Below are 19572 nucleotides of genomic sequence, written 5' to 3'. Positions count from 1 at the left end.
GATAGAGTGTGATTCACATAGCATCCTAGTTTATGGAAGGACCGTTCAAAAGCATACAAGAGGGGGAAGAAGCTTTAGTTTAGTTTGAGTTTAATTTAGTTTAGTGATACAGTGTGGAAAACTGCTCTTCGGCCCACCAAGTCCTTGCCGGTCAGTGTTCACCCATACACTAGTTCTATCCTACACACGAGGGACAATTTACAGAAGCCAATTAACCTACACACCTGCACGTCTCTGGAAATGGCGGGAACCGGAGAAAACTCATGTGGTCACAAGAATAATGTACAAACTCTCCAGACAGCACCCATAGTCAGAGTTAAACCAAGGTCTCCGGCGCTGTATACAGGATACAAAGGATATATTCATGGTAAACAATGCCCACAGATCAGTTTAGTGCTCACTGTACATGTTGGGAGGCCAGAATCTTCAGATGTCACCCGGAGCCCATTTTCCAGTACAGTAACTTTTGTTTCTGGAACATTCAGAAGGACATGTGCAGCAGCAGCTTGCGTAGCCTGGAATCTTTTGCAGCTGTTTAAGATGGCCTGAAATAATAAGGTTTAATTGTCAATGTTAATCTGCAGAAAATCAAGATCATTTGAAGAAATATAATTAAAGGAAAAAGTGATAATCCACTATCCAACTGTTCAAAATCTGGCTCACCAGGTGACATTGCTGACAAATCCTAATGTCTCATAAATGTACAACGCGCAAACTCCAGAAAAACTTTCCACCTCCTTTCACTGGATGACAAAATTAATTATGCATTAAAAATGCACATCTGATGTCACGTCACTATTCTAGAGGATCAGGAATTTAATGTTTTCTAACTGAAGAGGCAAGATTCACGACCATTTTACGCCTGAGACTTATAGCAATTATAACAAGTCGCAAAACTAGATATTTTTATGAAATGTTAATCTTAGAGAAGTAAAACGTAAGTCTAACATTTCAGTTGTAAGAACCTCCTGATATCTCTGGAGGAAAATGCTTCCTGGCAAACTAGGCTAAGGGTTTAATCCAAGCTGAAATAACGGAACCAGTTCTGCTGGTTGCCCAGGACCTTCCACTGGTGACATCTGACCGCATAGCTCCCCTCTGGAGCTGTGCGGTCTTCATGGGGACCCATGGCAATAAAACTCTCTTGACTTGGAGGATCAGCCTGGAGTTTGCGATCAAATCTTACTGGAGCAGGTGTAAACCAGTATCTGCAGTTCCTTCCTACACATTAATGTTACACAACATTTTAGCACCTGGACTAAACCATGACCATAAACCCTAGGCTGTGGAACAGCATCCCCTTTCATATAACAATAACCATATAACAATTACAGCACGGAAACAGGCCATCTCGGCCCTACAAGTCCATGCCGAAATTTTTTTTTTTTCCCCTTAGTCCCACCTGCCTGCACTCATACCATAACCCTCCATTCCCTTCTCATCCATATGCCTATCCAATTTATTTTTAAATGATACCAATGAACTTGCCTCCACCACTTCCACTGGGAGCTCATTCCACACCGCCACCACTCTCTGCGTAAAGAAGTTCCCCCTCATATTACCCCTAAACTTCTGTCCCTTAATTCTGAAGTCATGTCCTCTTGTTTGAATCTTCCCTATTCTCAAAGGGAAAAGCTCGTCCACATCAACTCTGTCTATCCCTCTCATCATTTTAAGGACCTCTATCAGGTCCCCCCTTAACCTTCTGCGCTCCCATCAGAACTGCCATCGACTCTTTTAAGTCAAGACTAAAGACTTATCTATACTTCCAAGCCTTTCCTGACGTCATCTGAGTGAGGGCTACATGTATATATGTATGTAGTCTGTTTTGTTGTGCTATTATAACAAATGTAAAGCACTTTGGCCAACGAGAGTTGTTTTTTAAATGTGCTATATAAATAAATGTGACTTGACATGACTGCCTCACTCCTTGTGAACTGGTCACCTCACACAAATGAAGCTTAGGTTGGCCATTTCAGCACCTGGCCTTTCCGGTTCGGTTGTTTGTGGACAAGCAAACAAAAACATCACTCGGCAAAGTAAACCCCCCGCCGGGTCCGGCCCTGGGCCGCAGACGGCGCAACAATCAATGGCATCAGTCTAGAGTTGTGACAACACGCACGGCCCAAACCCCCACCGGGCCTGGTCAGGTCAGGTCAGGCGGCCAACACGGACCCACCTGCCGTCGGACGCCGGGCCAGTCGGTCCGCAGCAGCGAGCGGGCGGCGAGACGAGCTGTCCGTCGCAACAAGGCCGCCATCTTACTGCCGCACCGCACCGCACCGCGCTCAGGCGGCGTCACCACGACAGGCGGCTCCAATCGATGCATCGACCAAGTGCTCGGGCGCTCCGCTCGCAACTCTGCTCATTGCACGTGTAGGGTTGGGCAGAACTGCAGGTGCTGGTTTACACCAAAGATCTTATAGCAGAGCTCTGCTCTAAGATCTTTGGTTTACACCGAAGACAGGCACAAAATGCTGGAGTAACTCAACGGGACAGGCAGCATCTCAAGAAGGAAAAAAAAGCCTCACCCATTCATTCTCTTCAGAGATGCAGCCTGACCCGTTGAGTTACTGCAGCAGCATTCTGTGTCTATCTTCGGTGCCAGTTGCATGTTGTTCTGGTTACATTTAAAAAAGTTTAAATACACTCAAAAGTCAAAATAATCGCTAAATGTGAGACATAAATGATCGTAAGTGCCCAATATTTTTAATCTTATTTGGATTAGTTTTGAGACACATATATCTGACATTGTGAAAAATATTAACTTTTCCTTACTTAATAATTTGGGTATAATTATTTTGTAAGTGCCAAAAATGAAATTATAGTATTGATTTCTGATAGCACTCATTTAAACGCAAGTACTTTGCAAATTCCAAATTAAATTATTCTCAGTGGAAATTATATTTTATGTAGAAACTGAGATGAACAAAGATGTATCGAAATAGAATCGTGTAATATCACATTCAAGAAAATAATTTTCTGAAGGTGATTTTGAAAAGTTTTTTTTTAACAAAGGAATTGTGCAAATCTTGTTTGTTTTAAACCTCTTCCTAACCTGCAGACTTTCGGAGAATCTCAAAGGCACATCACGGAGGTTAGCTAGATATATTATTTTAATCTTATCTCTGGGCAAAGTTAACAATGTAATTTATAAAATACAAATCCCGGGCGGCGGTGGTCGGGCTTGGAGCTGGATGGTTTGCAGCACAGGCGTGACATGCTACAAAAGCGCGTAACGCGGGGACTTATTCCTGAGAACTTCGCAAACTGCCATCGTTTGTTCTGTCTTTCGACCTCATGGAGTTCCCATTATATATTAACCAGACGGAACGGGATTAACGCACCGATGCTGGGGATCTGAGAGGCAATGGTGACAGAGAGTACCAGACCCACGTATCTGGCGGTCTGTCGGCCTCTCTCGGCGGTTTGTGTTGCAGCAGCGATTAATTTGCTGAGGCTGATCCACAGATACTGGAAGTGTGGGGAGACAGACCCAAGAGCCAGCACGGGGGAGGTCTATCCCAGGTGAATTTCTAACCTTTCATCTCATTCCCCTGATCCATGTTGGCACAAAACCTAGCCCTCGACATACCTTTGGCGCCTTTTAATTCAATAAATGATCTCATTCTTTTTTGTTAGTCATGCGGCTTTAGCAAATCTTTTTGCAATCGAGTAGCATGGACTTAAAATCATTAAGGGGAACAAGAAGTTAAACGGAGATCCAGAAACTTGAATAATTAGAATTTTTAATATTTTTCTTAACGGTTCGAACTTTTTGGATACATTTTTGGTGTTAATCCAAACTACAATGGCCTTTGTTATTTTTTTTTTTTGCCCCGTCAGGCCAGGATCCGGTACTAATCCCTGCGGGTTGACACAGGGTGCAGGGTCTGGGCGGAGTTTCAACAAAGGAAATTATTGTAATACAGGTTTGTCACGAGTAAACGGATCAACAGCGAAACCCCTCCGACCACCGCTCTACCCATCGGAATCATTGAAGAGAATATTGTTTTTACCAAATCGGAACGATCTAAAATTAAGTCGGACTATAGGTTACCTAAACCGAAGCCTCTCTATTTCCATTGGTTTTACGGGAGCGGCGCAGCCTGTCACCATTCTCCAACTTCTCCAAACATAGAGGCGATGCAGAGAGAGAGTGGAGGAGCTCCGGCGTCCCCAGGAGCCTCAGGGTAACGAAACTCCCAGGCTTTCTCTGTTTTATATTTTAAGATTTTCAATGTAATCGGTTGCTGCTAACTGCCTACAAATCAAACATGCCCAACAGTAACTGTGTCTATACAGTGAAGTGAAAGGTTGTTGCTTTTATCCAGCTCGATATTCGCGAGCGTTTTCAGGGATATATCGGAAACAAAATTAACCAGTGTATAAGTTTCCACACGGACAGCTTTTCTTAACGCAAACTTTAATTTTGTTTTCCATTCCATCTGGATGCAGTTGATAAAAATGCAGAACCTCACAGCTCAAATAAACCTCCGAATGGCTTGGTGCTGCAATGGTGTAAAGGCCGGCAGCGAATTCCAGCGATTAATTTTGGCTACTCGGTTGCTTATTTTAGTGGAGGGTGCTGGATTTGGGAGGAGAAATCTCTCTTTGTGCCCCCTCGACAGAGCAGCTTTGAGTAATGTGCCCGTGGGACTGGCTGGCTGATAGCAGCGCCGCATCACGTGTCGGACCAGGGCATGGGTTGACCTCCCGGCTTCGCCTTGTTCCTCTGTCACCTCATCCGCGGGCGGGCTGGCTGGCTGGCTGCAACCACACGAGGTAAACTATGCAGTAAGTGGATCAAGTGCGAGAACACGGGGCCGCCCCCTCCCCCAACACCCAACACCCACCTCCACCTCTCGGAGTCTGTCCCAAAACACAAACACATCGGTAACAAACATCCACAATGTTTCCCCTTTCCCTCCAGTGCTACGTACTGCTGCTTGTGGAGCTAACAGTTCCCCATAGCGTAGATACAACGACGTAAGATCAAAAACTGCACCCTGGCTTTGGGGTGAACTTTTATGTTGTTGTTGTTCACCCGCTTACTGCGATAATTGACCCGGGTGGCGAGTATCATCTTACGTTATGGTTGAACAATCGGAAAGTCTGTGTGTGTGTGTTTATGGCTTCACGTTGTACACCGCGTAGTGTCGTGGGCACTGCTTCGTTTAAGAGACTGGATGGTGTGAAGACCTACACAAAAATTTATTTGTCTTTGTTGAAAACAAATCTAGAATTTTCCGGGTTTTTTTTCAGACATATATTGATCGTTCGGCTTCTGAGCGGTGTTTTATTTTAAAGACGGCCAGAGTTGTTCAGCAAGGTTACCTCAATGCCATCTACACCGCAGTTTTGGCCGTTGATTAGTATTGATATTGGCGGCGTGCGATAGATACACGGCCGACAGATCACTCGTGCCATCGGCTGCCTTGGTGCGGGTCACACTGAGGGTCGGGGTGCAGAAAACAGGGGGGAAAGGGGCAATTAGAACATGGGGGAGTAATCACCCACCAAAAATAACACATTTAGAAAGCTCCCTTCACGTCGAAGCGATGATTTGGACACCGTTGAAATATGACTTTTAGTATGGCTGTTTGTGGAGCACAAGTTACAAGGTGGCGGCTGTGAAGTGCCGATTACTTAATGGAAAGGGCTGAGGTAGTATAAGGGGGATCGAGTAGGGTTCTCATTGAACCGTGGACCATGTAGATTGATGGATAACTCAAAATTGGGAATGATAAGGTCATTAACTGAAAGTAAAATTCTGTTTCTGAAACTACTTATCATAGTGACAAATTAACGTTAATTCATCAGAGAACATAACGAGAGTGGTGTGTGAAGCTGAGATTTGTGTTTTGCCGTTGCAGATATTTTTTTATCAGAAACCTCAGGGATCTTGAACTTCATTTTTAATATATACTTTGCCTTGTTTACCCTGGACTATAGAGCCGATGGGAGCATGGAAATGAACACTGAAGAACAAGTTTCTAATTCCAGGGGTCATTATCCCAAGGAAGTTGTGAAGAAAAGGCCGGGGAATGTGAGTCGAGAGTCGAGAGGGAGCACTTCATCCCGGTCCTCCAGGAAAAGCTTCAGATTGGACTACCGTTTGGAAGAGGATGTTACAAAATCCAAGAAAGGCAAAGATGGCAGATTTATCAATCCGTGGCCAACATGGAACGCTCTTGCTCTCAGCAAAGTGTTGAAATTTGCTGTGATGGAAAAGGACCACACAAACATCCCAAGTTCAAAAATGGTGAGTGAGTCGGGGAAAATTATAAGGTTTCAACCGTTGAATTTAACAAATCTACAGCACAATTGTATTCTCTAGGAGAAATTATTTGTAACAAGTAGATACAACATTATAACAGGGTCATAGAGTCAAACAACACAGAAACAGGCACTCCATCCATGCCGATAAGAGCATTCTAATAATGTGCAGAATCAATGCATGCTTGTCCATGATAATTTCTGATTTAATAAGTGAATAATATAATTGAAAATATTTTAAAGTCTTTGCACGATTGTCCAGTGGTCTGATTAGAACAGTGCCCTGGAGTGGGGGGTGGGACTGTTACTGTTTTTTCAGTACAGTTCCCATGAACTCACAATCGGTGATTATTAGATGTATCACCTGTGTTATAAAGACCTACAGCTCATGGGAGGAAAGGATGAGTAAGGTAGTGGTTGCCAGTGATGCAGTTACTAGAAAAAATAGTTTTAGTTGGACATAGTAGCAATGAGGTCTGAGTTCAATAAAGTAGAAATGTTTGGAGAAGGAAGTATACAAATGTAAACATAACTGAGTTTAGGACAGAAGAGAGTTTAAAAGAATGCTAATTAGATAATAAAAAGAAAAGATGAGAATACTAATCATGGGAGGAGATAAGTATAGGAAGGAACCACAGATGTTGGTTGGCACCCAAGATAGACACAAACAGGCAGCATCTCTGGATGGAAGGAATGGGTGACGTTTCGGGTCGAGACTTCTTCAGACTGAGCGTCAGGCGAGAGGGAGTTGCAGCGACAAGGAAGTGTAAGATATCAAAAAAGATGCAGATCAAGGAAAAAGTAGAACAGACCATTGATAGCTCGGAGAGGGTGACAATAAAGCAGACAGAGATACAATGTAATCAGAGGAACAGTCAGACTGGTCGGAGAACTATTCCTTCTATCCAGAGATGTTGCCTTATGACTATAACTATTTAGATTTGTATCATGCTGTACACTTTCCTTATTCTGTAATTGAACAGCTGTAAAACAGCAAATGACTTTTTCGTCTAAATAATGTGAAGCCTACAATGTATAAATCATTACTTTAGATTGATGGTTTTCATATAAGTAAACAACCCTCTGAGATCATTAAAGTGCCTCTTGCTGATTTTGCAGCCCAGTGTCTAAATGTAGATTATTTTGGGTTTAAAATATTCAAGTAGGAGAAAGTAATGGTTACTTTCCCAGTAACCACTGCATTCTGCATTTAGTTCTTACATTGAAGCCTTGGAGCTTGAGGTACCACACACCACCCATATCATTAAAACATGATTCATCTATTTCACTCGTCAGGCCAAAGGATCAATAGTAAAGAAATGCTTGCTGCTTGGCTTGACAGACTAGGTCATGTTATTTGTTAAAGTGGGATTGTTGAATTTTTATTCATTAAGAAGCCTTGTAATGTAAAATGCTACCTGGACAAAGGGACGAGGTCAGATAATTCAAAAAGTATCAATCAGCTGTTACAAGTACACTGTTTTAAAAGTGTGTAGAATATAAAAAGAATGGAGATTACGAAATGCTGAGGAATTCCGTTGTTTTGAGATTGTCAAAATGTGGCACAATTGCCTGGCTTCTGGATCGCAAGGTTTCAGTTTCAGATGCCGTCCCTGCAATTTGAGTGTAAAACTCCAGGCTCTAGTGCAGTGTCGAGGGATTGCAGTGCCATCAGATGTGCTGTCTTTCAGAAGAGATGATCTGTCTGCTCCCTCGAGCATGTAAACACGTAAACCCTGTGGCACTCTGCAGTTACTCCCGTCAGGGCCGGCCTTAGGAGGTGCAGGGCCCAATTGGGAGCAATCGGCGTAAGTCCGGCCCCGACTCCAGTTGTCTTAGCCAATATTTAACCTTCCATCAACTTTTGCAAAAGCAGATGATCTTGTCATTATCATGTTGCTGCTTGTGGGAGCTAGTTCTCATGAAGCTGTGCCAAAAATGCTGCCTTTGTTTTGACATTATATCCTTCTACATCACCTCAAAAAAGGAAAATATGGAACACGAGAGGAAAATGTTGAATATAATACAGGACAGCAATAAAACTACCCAGTGCACATTACAGTGGCTTGCAAAAGTTTTCATACCCCTTGAACTTCTCTACATTTTGTCACGTTACAACCACAAACGTAAATGTATTTTATTGGGATTTTATGTGATAGACCAACACAAAGTGGTGCGTAATTGTGAAGTGGAAGGAAAATGACACATGGTTTTCAAATTTTTTTTACAAATAAAAAACTGAAAAGTGTGGCGTGCAAAAGTATTCAGCCCCCCTGAGTCAATACTTTGTAGAACCACCTTTCGCTGCAATTACAGCTGCAAGTCTTCTGGGGTATGTCTCTACCAGCTTTGCACATCTAGAGACTGACATTTTTGCCCATTCTTCTTTGCAAAATAGCTCAAGCTCAGTCAGATTGGATGGAGAGCGTCTGTGAACAACAATTTTCAAGTCTTGCCAGAGATTCTCAATTGGATTTAGGTCTGGACTTTGACTGGGCCATTCTAACACATGAATATGCTTAGATCTAAACCATTCCATTGTAGCTCTGGCTGTATGTTTAAGGTTGCTGTCCTGTTGGAAGGTGAACCTCCGCCCCAGTCTCAAGTCTTTTGCAGACCCTAACAGGTTTTCTTCCAAGATTGCCCTGTATTTGGCTCCATCCATTTTCCCATCAACTCTGACCAGCTTCCCTGTCCCTGCTGAAGAAAAGCATCCCCACAGCATGATGCTGCCACCACCATGTTTCACAGTGGGGATGGTGTGTTCAGGGTGATGTGCAGTGTTAGTTTTCCGCCACACTTAGCGTTTTACATTTAGGCCAAAAACTTCAATTTTGGTCTCATCTGACTAGAGCACCTTCCTTCACATGTTTGCTGTGCCCCCCACATGGCTTGTGGCAAACTGCAAACGGGACTTCTTATGGCTTTTTTTCAATAATGGCTTTCTTCTTGCCACTCTTCCGTAAAGGCCCGATTTGTGAAGTGCACGACTAATAGTTGTCCTGTGGACAGATTCTCCCACCTGAGCTGTGGATCTCTGCAGCTCCTCCAGAGTTACCATGGCTGCTTCTCTGATCAATGCTCTCCTTGCCCGGCCTGTCAGTTTAGGTGGACGGCCATGTCTTGGTAGGTTTGCAGCTGTGCCATACTCTTCAGATGATGGATTGAACAATGCTCCGTGAGATGTTCAAAGCTTGGGATATTTTTTTATAACCTAACCCTGCTTTAAACTTCTCCACAACTTTACCGCTGACCTGTTTGGTGTGTTCCTTGGGCTTCATGATGCTGTTTGTTCGCTAATGTTCTCTAACAAACTTCTGAGGCCTTCACAGAACAGCTGTATTTATACTGAGATTAGATTACACACAAGTGGACTCTATTTACTAATTAGGTGACTTCTGAAGGCAATTGGTTGCACTGGATTTTATTTAGGGGTATCAGAGTAAAGGGGGCTGAATACTTTTGCACGCCACTTTTCAGTTTTTTATTTGTAAAAAAATTTGAAATCCATGTATCATTTTCCTTCCACTTCACAATTATGCGCCACTTTGTGTTGGTCTATCACATAAAATCCCAATAAAATACATTTACGTTTGTGGTTGTAACGTGACAAAATGTGGAAAAGTTCAAGGAGTATGAATACTTTTGCAAGCCACTGTAAGTTACAACGGAGAAACTGGAGACTAAAGATTAGATGATAAGCTCTGTGTGTTCTGTGCATGAAAGTAAGCAAAATCTTAAAAGAGATACCTCGAATAAGTGAATTATAATCCAACCAGCCAAACTTGGGAATTTTGGAATGTTAACATTTTTATGCAAAAAAGGAAACTTTTATGAGGATGCTTGAAAGAGCTGTGAGCGTTTAATTTAATGGTGGGAAACTTCCATTGCTCATGACATCAAACTTTAGATCTCATCACTGACATAAATTCTTGGAAAAAGCATTTAATATTAATAACTCCAATTTCGGGACCGCATAGTGAACCGTTGGCCGGTAGACAATGTTAGGGCCAACAAACACCAAATCCAATAGAAAAATCTATCTCTGTGTTACACATTAAGCTAGTTTGGTGTATAAAAATGATAGTTAACACAAAGTAATTAAAAACAATAATCACATACACTAATCCACTTGTGTAGAATTTAGATGCCATATATTTTCTTGGCAGTTCCTCCAGCTACTCTGTCTAAACTTCCTTGCCTCGTCACTCCCCTCTCCTTTCTTTAAGGCTCTGTTTAGAACCTACCTCTTTAACCAGACTTTTGGAAACCCCTGCTGTTTCCAATTTCTTCTTTATATTGAAACCAGTTTATGTGATGTATTTTTGTCTGAAAATTGATGAGAGGCCATATAGATTCAGTGAATGTGTGCAGAGAGGAAGAGACCTGGGGGAAAAGATGGGTTGAGAAAGCGTTTAATTAAGCATACACAATTCTGGGGTCTATTACTAGAGGCTTAAAGTATATAAGCAGAGGAGTCATTATGAATCTTTATAAAAACACTAATGCGGCCTCAACTGGAGTATTGTGTTCAATTCTGGTTGCCTTGTTACATTAAGTCATTGCCAAGTATCCTGAAAAGACTTGGGAGCATGGCTTATGAGAAGGAAGTCTCCAATTACCAGGAGGTGCAGGGACTGTTTTCCTTTGAGAAGAGAAAAATGAGAGGAGATTTCATCAAAGTATAAAAATGAGGAATGGTTTGGAAAGAGTGAAAAGCAAGAGCTTGTGGAGTCGTCGAGGATCAGATGTCATTAATGTAAAATAAAGGGGAAGAGAACTAAGAATGGTAGAAAGAGGAACTTTATGTGTAGAAGGTATCGGGATAGCATTGCATGTGGATGTGGTGGAGGTAGGTTCCATCTGGCCATTAGGAAGTAAGATAAACACCTGATGAGGAAGACTTTGCAAAGCTATGGAGAAGCCAGGGATGGAATGGTAAAGAGCTGGCATTGACATAGACTGAATGCCCTTGTTTGGTGCTGTAACTATTCTATGATTCAGTATTCACTGTTCTGTGAAACAATGGGCTGCTTTATTATGTTCTAAATACAAATGAGTCTTAACATTTGCATTTTAGCACAATATTTACACGTCAGAATAATATAGATGAAAGAAAATCATAGATGAGTGTTGGCAGAAACTTTTCCAAAAAATGTAAACTTTCTAATCTTGCCTTTATCAAAGCAAGTAGATCTTTTTCAGCAGTTTAGTCATTGTACATTGCCACAAACAAAATACTGATGGCCCTGGCATTGGTAATTGTTCAACAACCTGAAAATAGCCTGATAATATCAAACAATAAGGTAAATCTAGGCTAGCCAACGAAAACCCTATTGTTGTTGCCTCCGCCCCCTCCCCCGTCACCAGAAAGTCTATGAAAGCAGACACAGTGGTCCAAGCAAACTGGGTGCAAGGTCTCACTGCGTAACATAGAGAGCCACCCAGGTGAAGGGTGAAGGTGAGGTTTAAGCAGTAGTGATCAGCTGTGTTAATGTGGAGATTTAAAAATAGTGTAGAATATAAACGAATGGATGATTGGAAAAAGCTGAACAATTCTATTGTTTTCAGATTGGCACAGTTGGGGTGGCTCAGTGGTAAAGTTGCTGCCTTTCAGCGCCAGAGACTCGGGTTTAATCCTGATTACTGGTGCAGTCTGCACAGAGATTTTACATTCTCCCTGTGACCATGTGCGTTTTCTCCGGGCCCTCCGGTTTCCTCCCACACTCCAAAGACTACAGGTTTGTAGGTTAATTGCCTTTTGTAAAAGTTGTAAATTATTCTTAGTGTGTAGGATAGTGTTAGTGTGCAAAGTGATCGCTGGTCGTCATGGACTCGGTGGCTAAAGGGCCTGTTACTGTGCTGTATTTCTAAAGTCTAAAGTAAAGTAAATTGCTTTCTATTCTGGGTCATGAAATTTCAGGTAGAGATCCCATTCCAGCTCGAGGATCTAGTGCAGTGCTAAGGCAGTGCTGCACTGTCAGCAGTGCTGTCTTGCAGATGAGATGTGCAATCAAGGCCTGTCTGCTCCCTCCGATGAACCCCCCCCCTGCTGTAGCACTATTTCAAAGAAAAGCAGAGTCGTTATCGTAGTTTTCCAGCAACGTGCCCTCACATGGTCTGTTTGAAATCTGACAACTCTCTAATTAGCCAAACACATGAATAGAGGGATATAGACCATGTGCAGGAAGATGGGATTGGTTAGATTGGCATCATGGTCAGTGTATACATGATGGGCTGAGGGAGCTGTTGCTGTGCTGTACAGTTCTATGTTCCTAATTGCCTTGATCCAAATATGGGTGTAAACAAGGAATACTGAGCGGTAAGTATCACTGATTTTCAGGTTAAATAAAACCCCACGAAAAGGTATGTTATAAAATTATAGCTTAGCGCAAATATTCTTCTGTAGCATCTTCTCTAGCATTCTTTGGACACCATCTAAACTAAGCTGTTGTAGCTAGGATTTATGTTTTATACTTTCCGCGTATGAGATCTTCAATGCTCCTACATGCCAAAGACGAGCAGGTTTGTAGGTTAATTTATCTCAGTAAATTGCCCATAATGTGTAGGGAGCGGATGAGAAAGTGGTATAACATAGAACTAGTGTAAACAGCTGATAATTGGTCAGTGTGTACCCAGTGGGTCTAACGGCCTGTTTCCATGCTGTAACTTTCAATCAAAAATTAACCTCTTATAGCTTTCAACAACATATCCATTGCTGAAGTATCCATCATTGTTTTCTTGTAAATCATTGGCCAGGAGATTTAACAGTACTAGCCATGGCCGTAATGTGACTGGCTATTCTGCAACAAGTTGTTAATCTCCTCAAAACTAAAATAATATGAATCATCTCCAAGTGAAGTCAGAATGTATAAGAGTCTTCACCTGTTGTCTGGATTAGAATTGAAGAGGTTCAATAGTTTATAGGGCTGAGAGATGCAAGGACCTCTTCTTTGTCACTGACCCATATCTGACCTCTGGATATGGCACAAGAACACATTATGCAACATATCCAGTATTCCTCCCGCATCCGCCCTGCCCCCCCACCCCCCACCAGCTTCCTTTTCCAACAAGATCAAAGGAGGACCACCTTCTCCAAGTTTGATCCAAGCCACAAATCACACAAATTCCATTCCTGTATTTTAGTTATGTCAATATTCTAGAATTTACCTCATTTAATCCATATTTGGGCACCATTTCATTTCATTTCATTTCATCATTTCATTTTTTTTTTCTGATATTCCCACACGTGTTCGCCACATCAATGCCCCTTTCACTATTTTTCAAGAGCCCTATAGGTAAACATTCTTAATACAATCTGTTAAAACATTTGGTTTCATATTTTATATAGAAAAGATAGCGACAGATAGCACAATGGGCTAAGAGTTCGGCTGGCGACCGGAAGGTAGCCGGTTCAAATCCCGCTTGGAGTGCATACTGTCGTTGTGTCCTTGGGCAAGACACTTCACCCACCTTTGCCTGTAATGGAATGTAATTACGGCGGCAGGCGCGGGCCCTGTGTCTCCCTTTCGAGGGATATTCTAGAATTTACCTCTTTTAATCCATATTTGGGCACCATTCCTGGGCACTGGTTACCTTCCAATATCTCTTTTAAGAGTGTTATTTTTACTTGAGCTCCAACTAGATTTGAGTGCTAATTTAATAAGAAAGTAGGAAAATCTAAATTCCAACCTAAAGGAAACGTCCATGAAGACTATTGAGTAAAAATGAGCACCACATTAGTTCACATTGTGATTTAGAAATTGGCTTTAGAAAAGTAAGGTTCTATCTCTTTGTAAACGTGGTCCATTTAATTGGCCTTCAAAGCGTTGCTGTTCCGTAAAAGGTTTAGTTAAACATGACAGATGACAGCAATTTGTCAGGAAAGAACAAGTTATTTTGTTTTTAAAATATATCTTTTCTTTGCTTCCAGGAACTTGATGAAGGATTGCCAATAAAAGAACCATACTTTGTCAAAAACCCAGAACTGGTAGGTGATGTAAGCAATGGAATCCGAGTGACATGGTTGGGACATGCATCGCTGATGGTGGAAATGGAAGGGCTCACTTTTCTGACGGATCCCATGTTCAGCCAACGAGCCTCCCCGGTGCAGTTCTGTGGGCCAAAGCGGTTCCGAAACCCACCCTGTACAGTGGCTCAGTTGCCCAAGATAGATGCTGTGCTTATTAGTCACAACCATTACGATCATTTGGATTACAACACTGTGCTTAGTCTTAATCAGCGATTTGGCAGTGACCTGAGGTGGTTTGTACCATTGGGTCTCTTAGGCTGGATGCAGAATTGCGGCTGTGAGAATGTTATCGAGTTAGACTGGTGGGAAGAAAACTGCGTCCCTGGGCACGATGAGGTTACATTTGTCTTTACACCTGTTCAGCACTGGAGCAAACGAACTGTGACAGATGACAACAAAGCACTGTGGGGCAGTTGGTGTGTCCTTGGACCCTGGAACAGATTTTTTTTTGCTGGAGATACCGGTTATTGCGTGGCCTTTGAACAAATAGGGAAACGATACGGACCATTTGACCTTGCTGCTATTCCTATTGGTGCCTACGAGCCAAGGTAAGCAGATATTCAGCTATTTCAGATTTTTAATTTATGTTGGGGAGGATCTGCAGATGCTGGTTTAAATCAAAGACAGACACAAAAGGCAGGATAATTCAGCGGGTCAGGCAGCATCACTGGAGAAAAGGAATAGGTGACATTTCAGGTTGAGACCCTTCTTCAGACTGAGAGTCAGGGGAAAGGGGAACGAGAGATATAGATGGTGCCTGGGAGAAATTGATGGAAGGTATGCAAAAAGCAACAATAATCAAGGCAATATGGGGCACACAATGGGCCATTATTGGTTGTTGGTTAGGTGATATGGTGACCCTCAGTCTGAAGAAGGGAAGAAGGGTCTCGACACAAAATGTCACCTATTTCTTTTCTCCACAGATGCTGCCTAACCTGCTGAGTTACTTCAGCCTATTGAGTCTGATTTTTATTTGTTGTAATTTTATGTATTTGATGCCTTCAATGGGGGAGAGGGGGGGGGGGGGGGGGGGGGGGGGGGGCGAGGGGGGGGCGAGGGGGGGGGGGGGAGGGGGTTAGAATAATATTCTCCTCCTCTTGTAGCAGAGTCCAAAATTTCCAATTGTATAATTTGTCTCAGCCCAATAATTTATGAAATTGCTTCAAGGAAAAATTGCCTCAAATCTATATTAACGTCAAAATGTGGCAATAGTAAAATAATTATTTTCACAAATTATAGTAGCATTCCTTTCCTTTCTGCAGGACTGGTCATGTAAGGTGTGTAGATCACTTGCAGGAAGCATTTGCCAGAGAGAGAAAACCTCCTTGCATTATGGCCTGAGTTTTACAAAAAACACAAGAGCATTCATGAGAGAAACCTCACCACTGTCATCTCCACAACTGCCTGGAATACATGAGATGCCACATTGGGTGAAGGTGACTCTGGGAGTTACCAACCTTTAAATTACATGGGTTAGTTGGTACGGCTGAAAGTAATGATACGTTCTGAGCAGGACACCCTGGGTTGATTCACATAATGCAATTTAATGATCATAAGTGGTAGACAGATAGTTAAATGTAACCCTTGGATTTAGTGATTAGAATTAACTGTCAGTTGGTAAATGAGGACCTCTGCATGCATTGACATGGAGTGAAAACAGAATTGGGCTCCTAACAACAATTCAGTTCCCTGTTAGTGCTTACTGCAGTTCACCTAACGTTTGGAATGATCATTGGGGCAATGCATCAGAAAGTCTGTCGGAAGTAGAATGATAAATACACAACAGCCCCTCTGGTATTAGGGAAAGGGGACGCATCAAACTGATGGAAGTGCTACCTGAGTCAGGTAAGTCTGAGTGAGAAGGGAGAGAAATGGTGCAGGATCATCATTTGATGTCTTGGGCATCTGCCAAGGCTCTGGATACTGAGTCTTACTGCAGAGACCTGAGCACCTGAATACAGTACTGAGAGCATCCTTTTTAATATTTTTCTGTTCCCATATACCAAAGGAGCTACCATGCATTTATAGTATGACTGGTGTTGCAGACTTTCTGACACCTTGCCTGGATGCTTCCTTCAAATATTGAGAGGTGGAGATATTTTGAATTGTTGGAGCAAACCTGTCTCACTCAGTGTCACGTTATGCAGAGGTCCATAGCTGGTAATGATCAGTTTTAGATGAGACATTATCTCCTTGCTCCAACCTCTCAAGTATACATAAAAGATCCCATGACATTATTTTATTTTAGTTGCGTTTAGAGACATAGCATGGAAACGGCCCCTTCGGCCCACTGAGTCCGCAGACCATCGATCCCCACTTTTGCATCCACTTCCTGCACACTAGAGATAATTTACAGGGATCAATTAACCAACAAATCCACACGTCTTTGGGATGTGGGATGAAACCGAATGGAGCACCCAGAGGAAGCCCACGTGATCACAGGGAGAACGTGCAAACTCAACACAGGCAGCACCCAAGGTCAGATTGAACCTGGGTCTCCGGTGCTGTGAGGGTGCAAGTCCACTGGGCTGACCTAATGTAATCTTGACGAGCAAGTGAAATGTTCAGTGTCCCAGATCAACTGACGAGACTAACTGGTTTATATCATTGCTGATTGTAACAACTTACTCTGTGAAATTTGGCTGGTATCTTCCTTGCTGTACAACAGCAATCATAAATTATAAAGAATTTTAGAGCACTTGGAGGTAGTGATTAGGTACTAAGGAATGCAAGTATTTCACTTTATTGATTCATTATTTCAACAAAATCTCATTACATTGAATAATTTAAAATTCAACATATGTCATTGCCATGGACTGTGTAAAAAAAGCAAGCCACTGCCAGGAAATATCATTAACTATGGCTTTAATATTTTTTAACAATTTGAGTAGCTGCACCATTAGGCAGCAGAACATTCGAATCAGTTGCTAGCCATGACTCATCAAGCTACCAGTCACAAATGTGGGCAACTCCCTTCATCATGAGGGAGACAAATCGCAGCATGTCCCATCGGCCTGGTGCTACATTCCATGTTTCTGAGATTGACCCAGCCTGGATTATGGAATGTTAGTTCCATTCACGGGGGAGAGGGTGTACTGCATGTAGCCAACAAGAGATAGACTCAACAACATCCAGCCTTCCTCTTTATTTCTTTAATGAGCAATTTATATATTTAAAAATAAAATAAAAAAAACTTTTCTTTCAAAAAGGTTACTGTTGACATCACCAGAGGATTAAAGGGGGCGAGAGACTCATCAGGATCAGGATGGAATAGATATCTTTACAATCCCCCTCCGTTCCATTCTTCATCGGTTTCCTGTCATCACTCTTGGTTTCCATGTAAAATTTAAAGAAACAACAATCCGGTCGGCCCAACAGTTCAAAGCAGATGTTTCTTGCTCACACCAGCATCTCCTAGCTTCCCTGCAGTTCCAATTGCATTACCCCAGGCCGAGCAAGATTCTGGTTGGAGACATTTCTCCTGAGTTCTTATTGAATTTATTTTCTATATGGCTGCTAATGTTAGATTCCCTTCCAAGGGAAGTGTCTTCTCAACTTCTCTTTCCCAGAGAAAGGAATACTCACTCATTCAGTTTTTCCTGCAGACTGCAGATGCTGGAGTCTTGAGCAAAATGCCAAGTGCTGGAGTTACACAAAGTGTCAGGCAGCATCTGTGGAGCAAATAAACAGGCAATGTTTTAGGTCAGGATTGTAAGACAAAGAAAGTTGGAGAAAGAAAACTCACTGGAGCTGTGAGATGTAGAACACAGCTGTAGCTAGAAATCAGAAATTAGTAAACTAACAAATGCTCTAGGACGGTATTCGGTAAATACTCAGTAGTTGAGATGGGATCTGTGGTGAGAGAAAAGCTATTGGCAGGTGATCTTGCATCAGAATTGGCTAGTTACGACATGAAGAGGAAAGACAGGTTACCTCATATACTTATTCAACTTCCTCTATTTACACTCCTCCAGATCAAGTGTGATTAATAAGAATTCATAATCCCTATTTTCAAAGGAACTGAAAGCATTTGTAAATGTAGACGGCTTTGATTGCAACCGAATCAAATGAATTTCCTCTGTCCTCTCTAATCCTCAACCTCTGCAACTGAAAATATACTTGTCTTCTTACTTTCATAGTTCTGATGAAGGATCGTTGAACTGAAAATTTAATGCTGTTTTTCTTTCCATGGATACTGTTTGACTTGCTCAATATTTTGAACATGTTCTGTTTTTATTTCAGTTTTTCAGCATCTGCTGTTTTTTTTTTGCTTTTCGCCACATAAATCCATTTTATTTGCTCACCATAATGCTTTTCACATACTAATACTGTATGCGTAAAAATATCTTTCATCATCCCCTTCAATCCTAATCTTGATTCAAATTCGCTAGCCAATGGAAATAATTTTTCAATGTTTATGATCTTAAATCTTCACTGCAGTGAATTTAGGTCTGCTCTAGAATTCTGTCATTATAATATTTCCCTTATCTTGCAGATTATCCAAGTGAGTCACCCGCACTCATTTGTTTTTATCTCTTCTTTTCTTTTTAAAATCTGTGCATAATTTGCCAGCTGTGGATGAATTATTGTTTTACACATCAACACTTTCATGCTCTAGTATTCAAATCAGGTTGCATAATCTTTTGTTTCTGATTCCTACATCACTGTTGAAACTGTACCAGATGTATTTTCTGTCTAAGTACAGAACAATTGTGACAGTAAATTCCTTTTAATGGAGTTGCCCACAGGATTTAATAAATCAGAAAAGCTATTACAAACTGCTTTACCGATAAGATATCCAGCACAATATATGATCTTCCCTGCAGCCACTGTGCGGCAAACTGTGCGTACGGCCGTCTCTTTAATAGATTTATCAGAAATGTGAGTTGCATCTGGAGAGAACATTTGTGTTCTGCAATGCCAATGCAAGTTATTGCTGGTACTATCTGCCACAAAGAGTGAAGATGCTGAATGCAATTTGAAATGATAAATACCAGAAACATGTTGTTACAATGTTAACATGTATAGTATGTTAGTGATGCTGATAAGTGTAGGAACAAACCAAAACCTTCTCTCTTATTTGGCCATTATCTGATATGGTAATGTTTTAATACTGTACGTGTTTTTATTAGGTAGAGCACCAGTCTATCTCTCTAGCAAATATCACCAACAATTTGTCCTGGACCAACCACTATGGACAAGAACACACGCCAATACCTCTACATTTGGGGTTCTCAACCTTTTTCGTCCCGTTTACCCCC

General features: G+C 41.9%; 3 protein-coding genes across 12 annotated transcripts in view; 1 reads left to right on the top strand and 2 right to left on the bottom strand.

Annotated features, from left to right (window-relative positions):
- pmpcb (peptidase, mitochondrial processing subunit beta) overlaps positions 1-19572 on the bottom strand; it is a 69970-nt gene that overhangs the window by 7988 nt on the left and 42410 nt on the right. The window contains exons 2-3 of one of the 2 annotated variants that reach the window (XM_055653150.1): positions 2180-2266; positions 402-545 (exon numbers count right to left, since the gene is read on the bottom strand). In XM_055653150.1, coding sequence (XP_055509125.1) covers positions 402-545; positions 2180-2260 — 225 coding nt within the window. In that variant the 5' untranslated portion in view covers positions 2261-2266. Of the gene's footprint in view, positions 1-401; positions 546-2179; positions 2345-19572 lie in introns of those variants that run through there. The other variant, XM_055653148.1, reaches the window with a different exon arrangement.
- napepld (N-acyl phosphatidylethanolamine phospholipase D) overlaps positions 3224-19572 on the top strand; it is a 42896-nt gene continuing 26547 nt past the window's right edge. The window contains exons 1-3 of one of the 9 annotated variants that reach the window (XM_055653151.1): positions 3224-3528; positions 5956-6265; positions 14213-14859. In XM_055653151.1, the coding sequence (XP_055509126.1) occupies positions 3371-3528; positions 5956-6265; positions 14213-14859 (1115 nt within the window). In that variant the 5' untranslated portion in view covers positions 3224-3370. Of the gene's footprint in view, positions 3529-3854; positions 4194-4369; positions 4798-4858; positions 4990-5955; positions 6266-14212; positions 14860-19572 lie in introns of those variants that run through there. The other 8 variants (XM_055653155.1, XM_055653158.1, XM_055653153.1 and 5 more) reach the window with 8 other exon arrangements.
- armc10 (armadillo repeat containing 10) overlaps positions 17584-19572 on the bottom strand; it is a 48112-nt gene continuing 46123 nt past the window's right edge. The window contains exon 7 of the mRNA XM_055653170.1: positions 17584-17982. The gene's annotated coding sequence lies outside the window, so the exon portion shown is untranslated. The remainder of the gene's footprint in view (positions 17983-19572) is intronic.

Source organism: Leucoraja erinacea, chromosome 22 (assembly GCF_028641065.1).
Source record: "Leucoraja erinacea ecotype New England chromosome 22, Leri_hhj_1, whole genome shotgun sequence".
In the NCBI taxonomy this organism is placed as follows: domain Eukaryota; kingdom Metazoa; phylum Chordata; class Chondrichthyes; order Rajiformes; family Rajidae; genus Leucoraja; species Leucoraja erinaceus.
The sequence above is the reverse complement of the archived record's forward strand: the minus strand, read 5'-3'. Positions and strand labels throughout refer to the sequence as shown.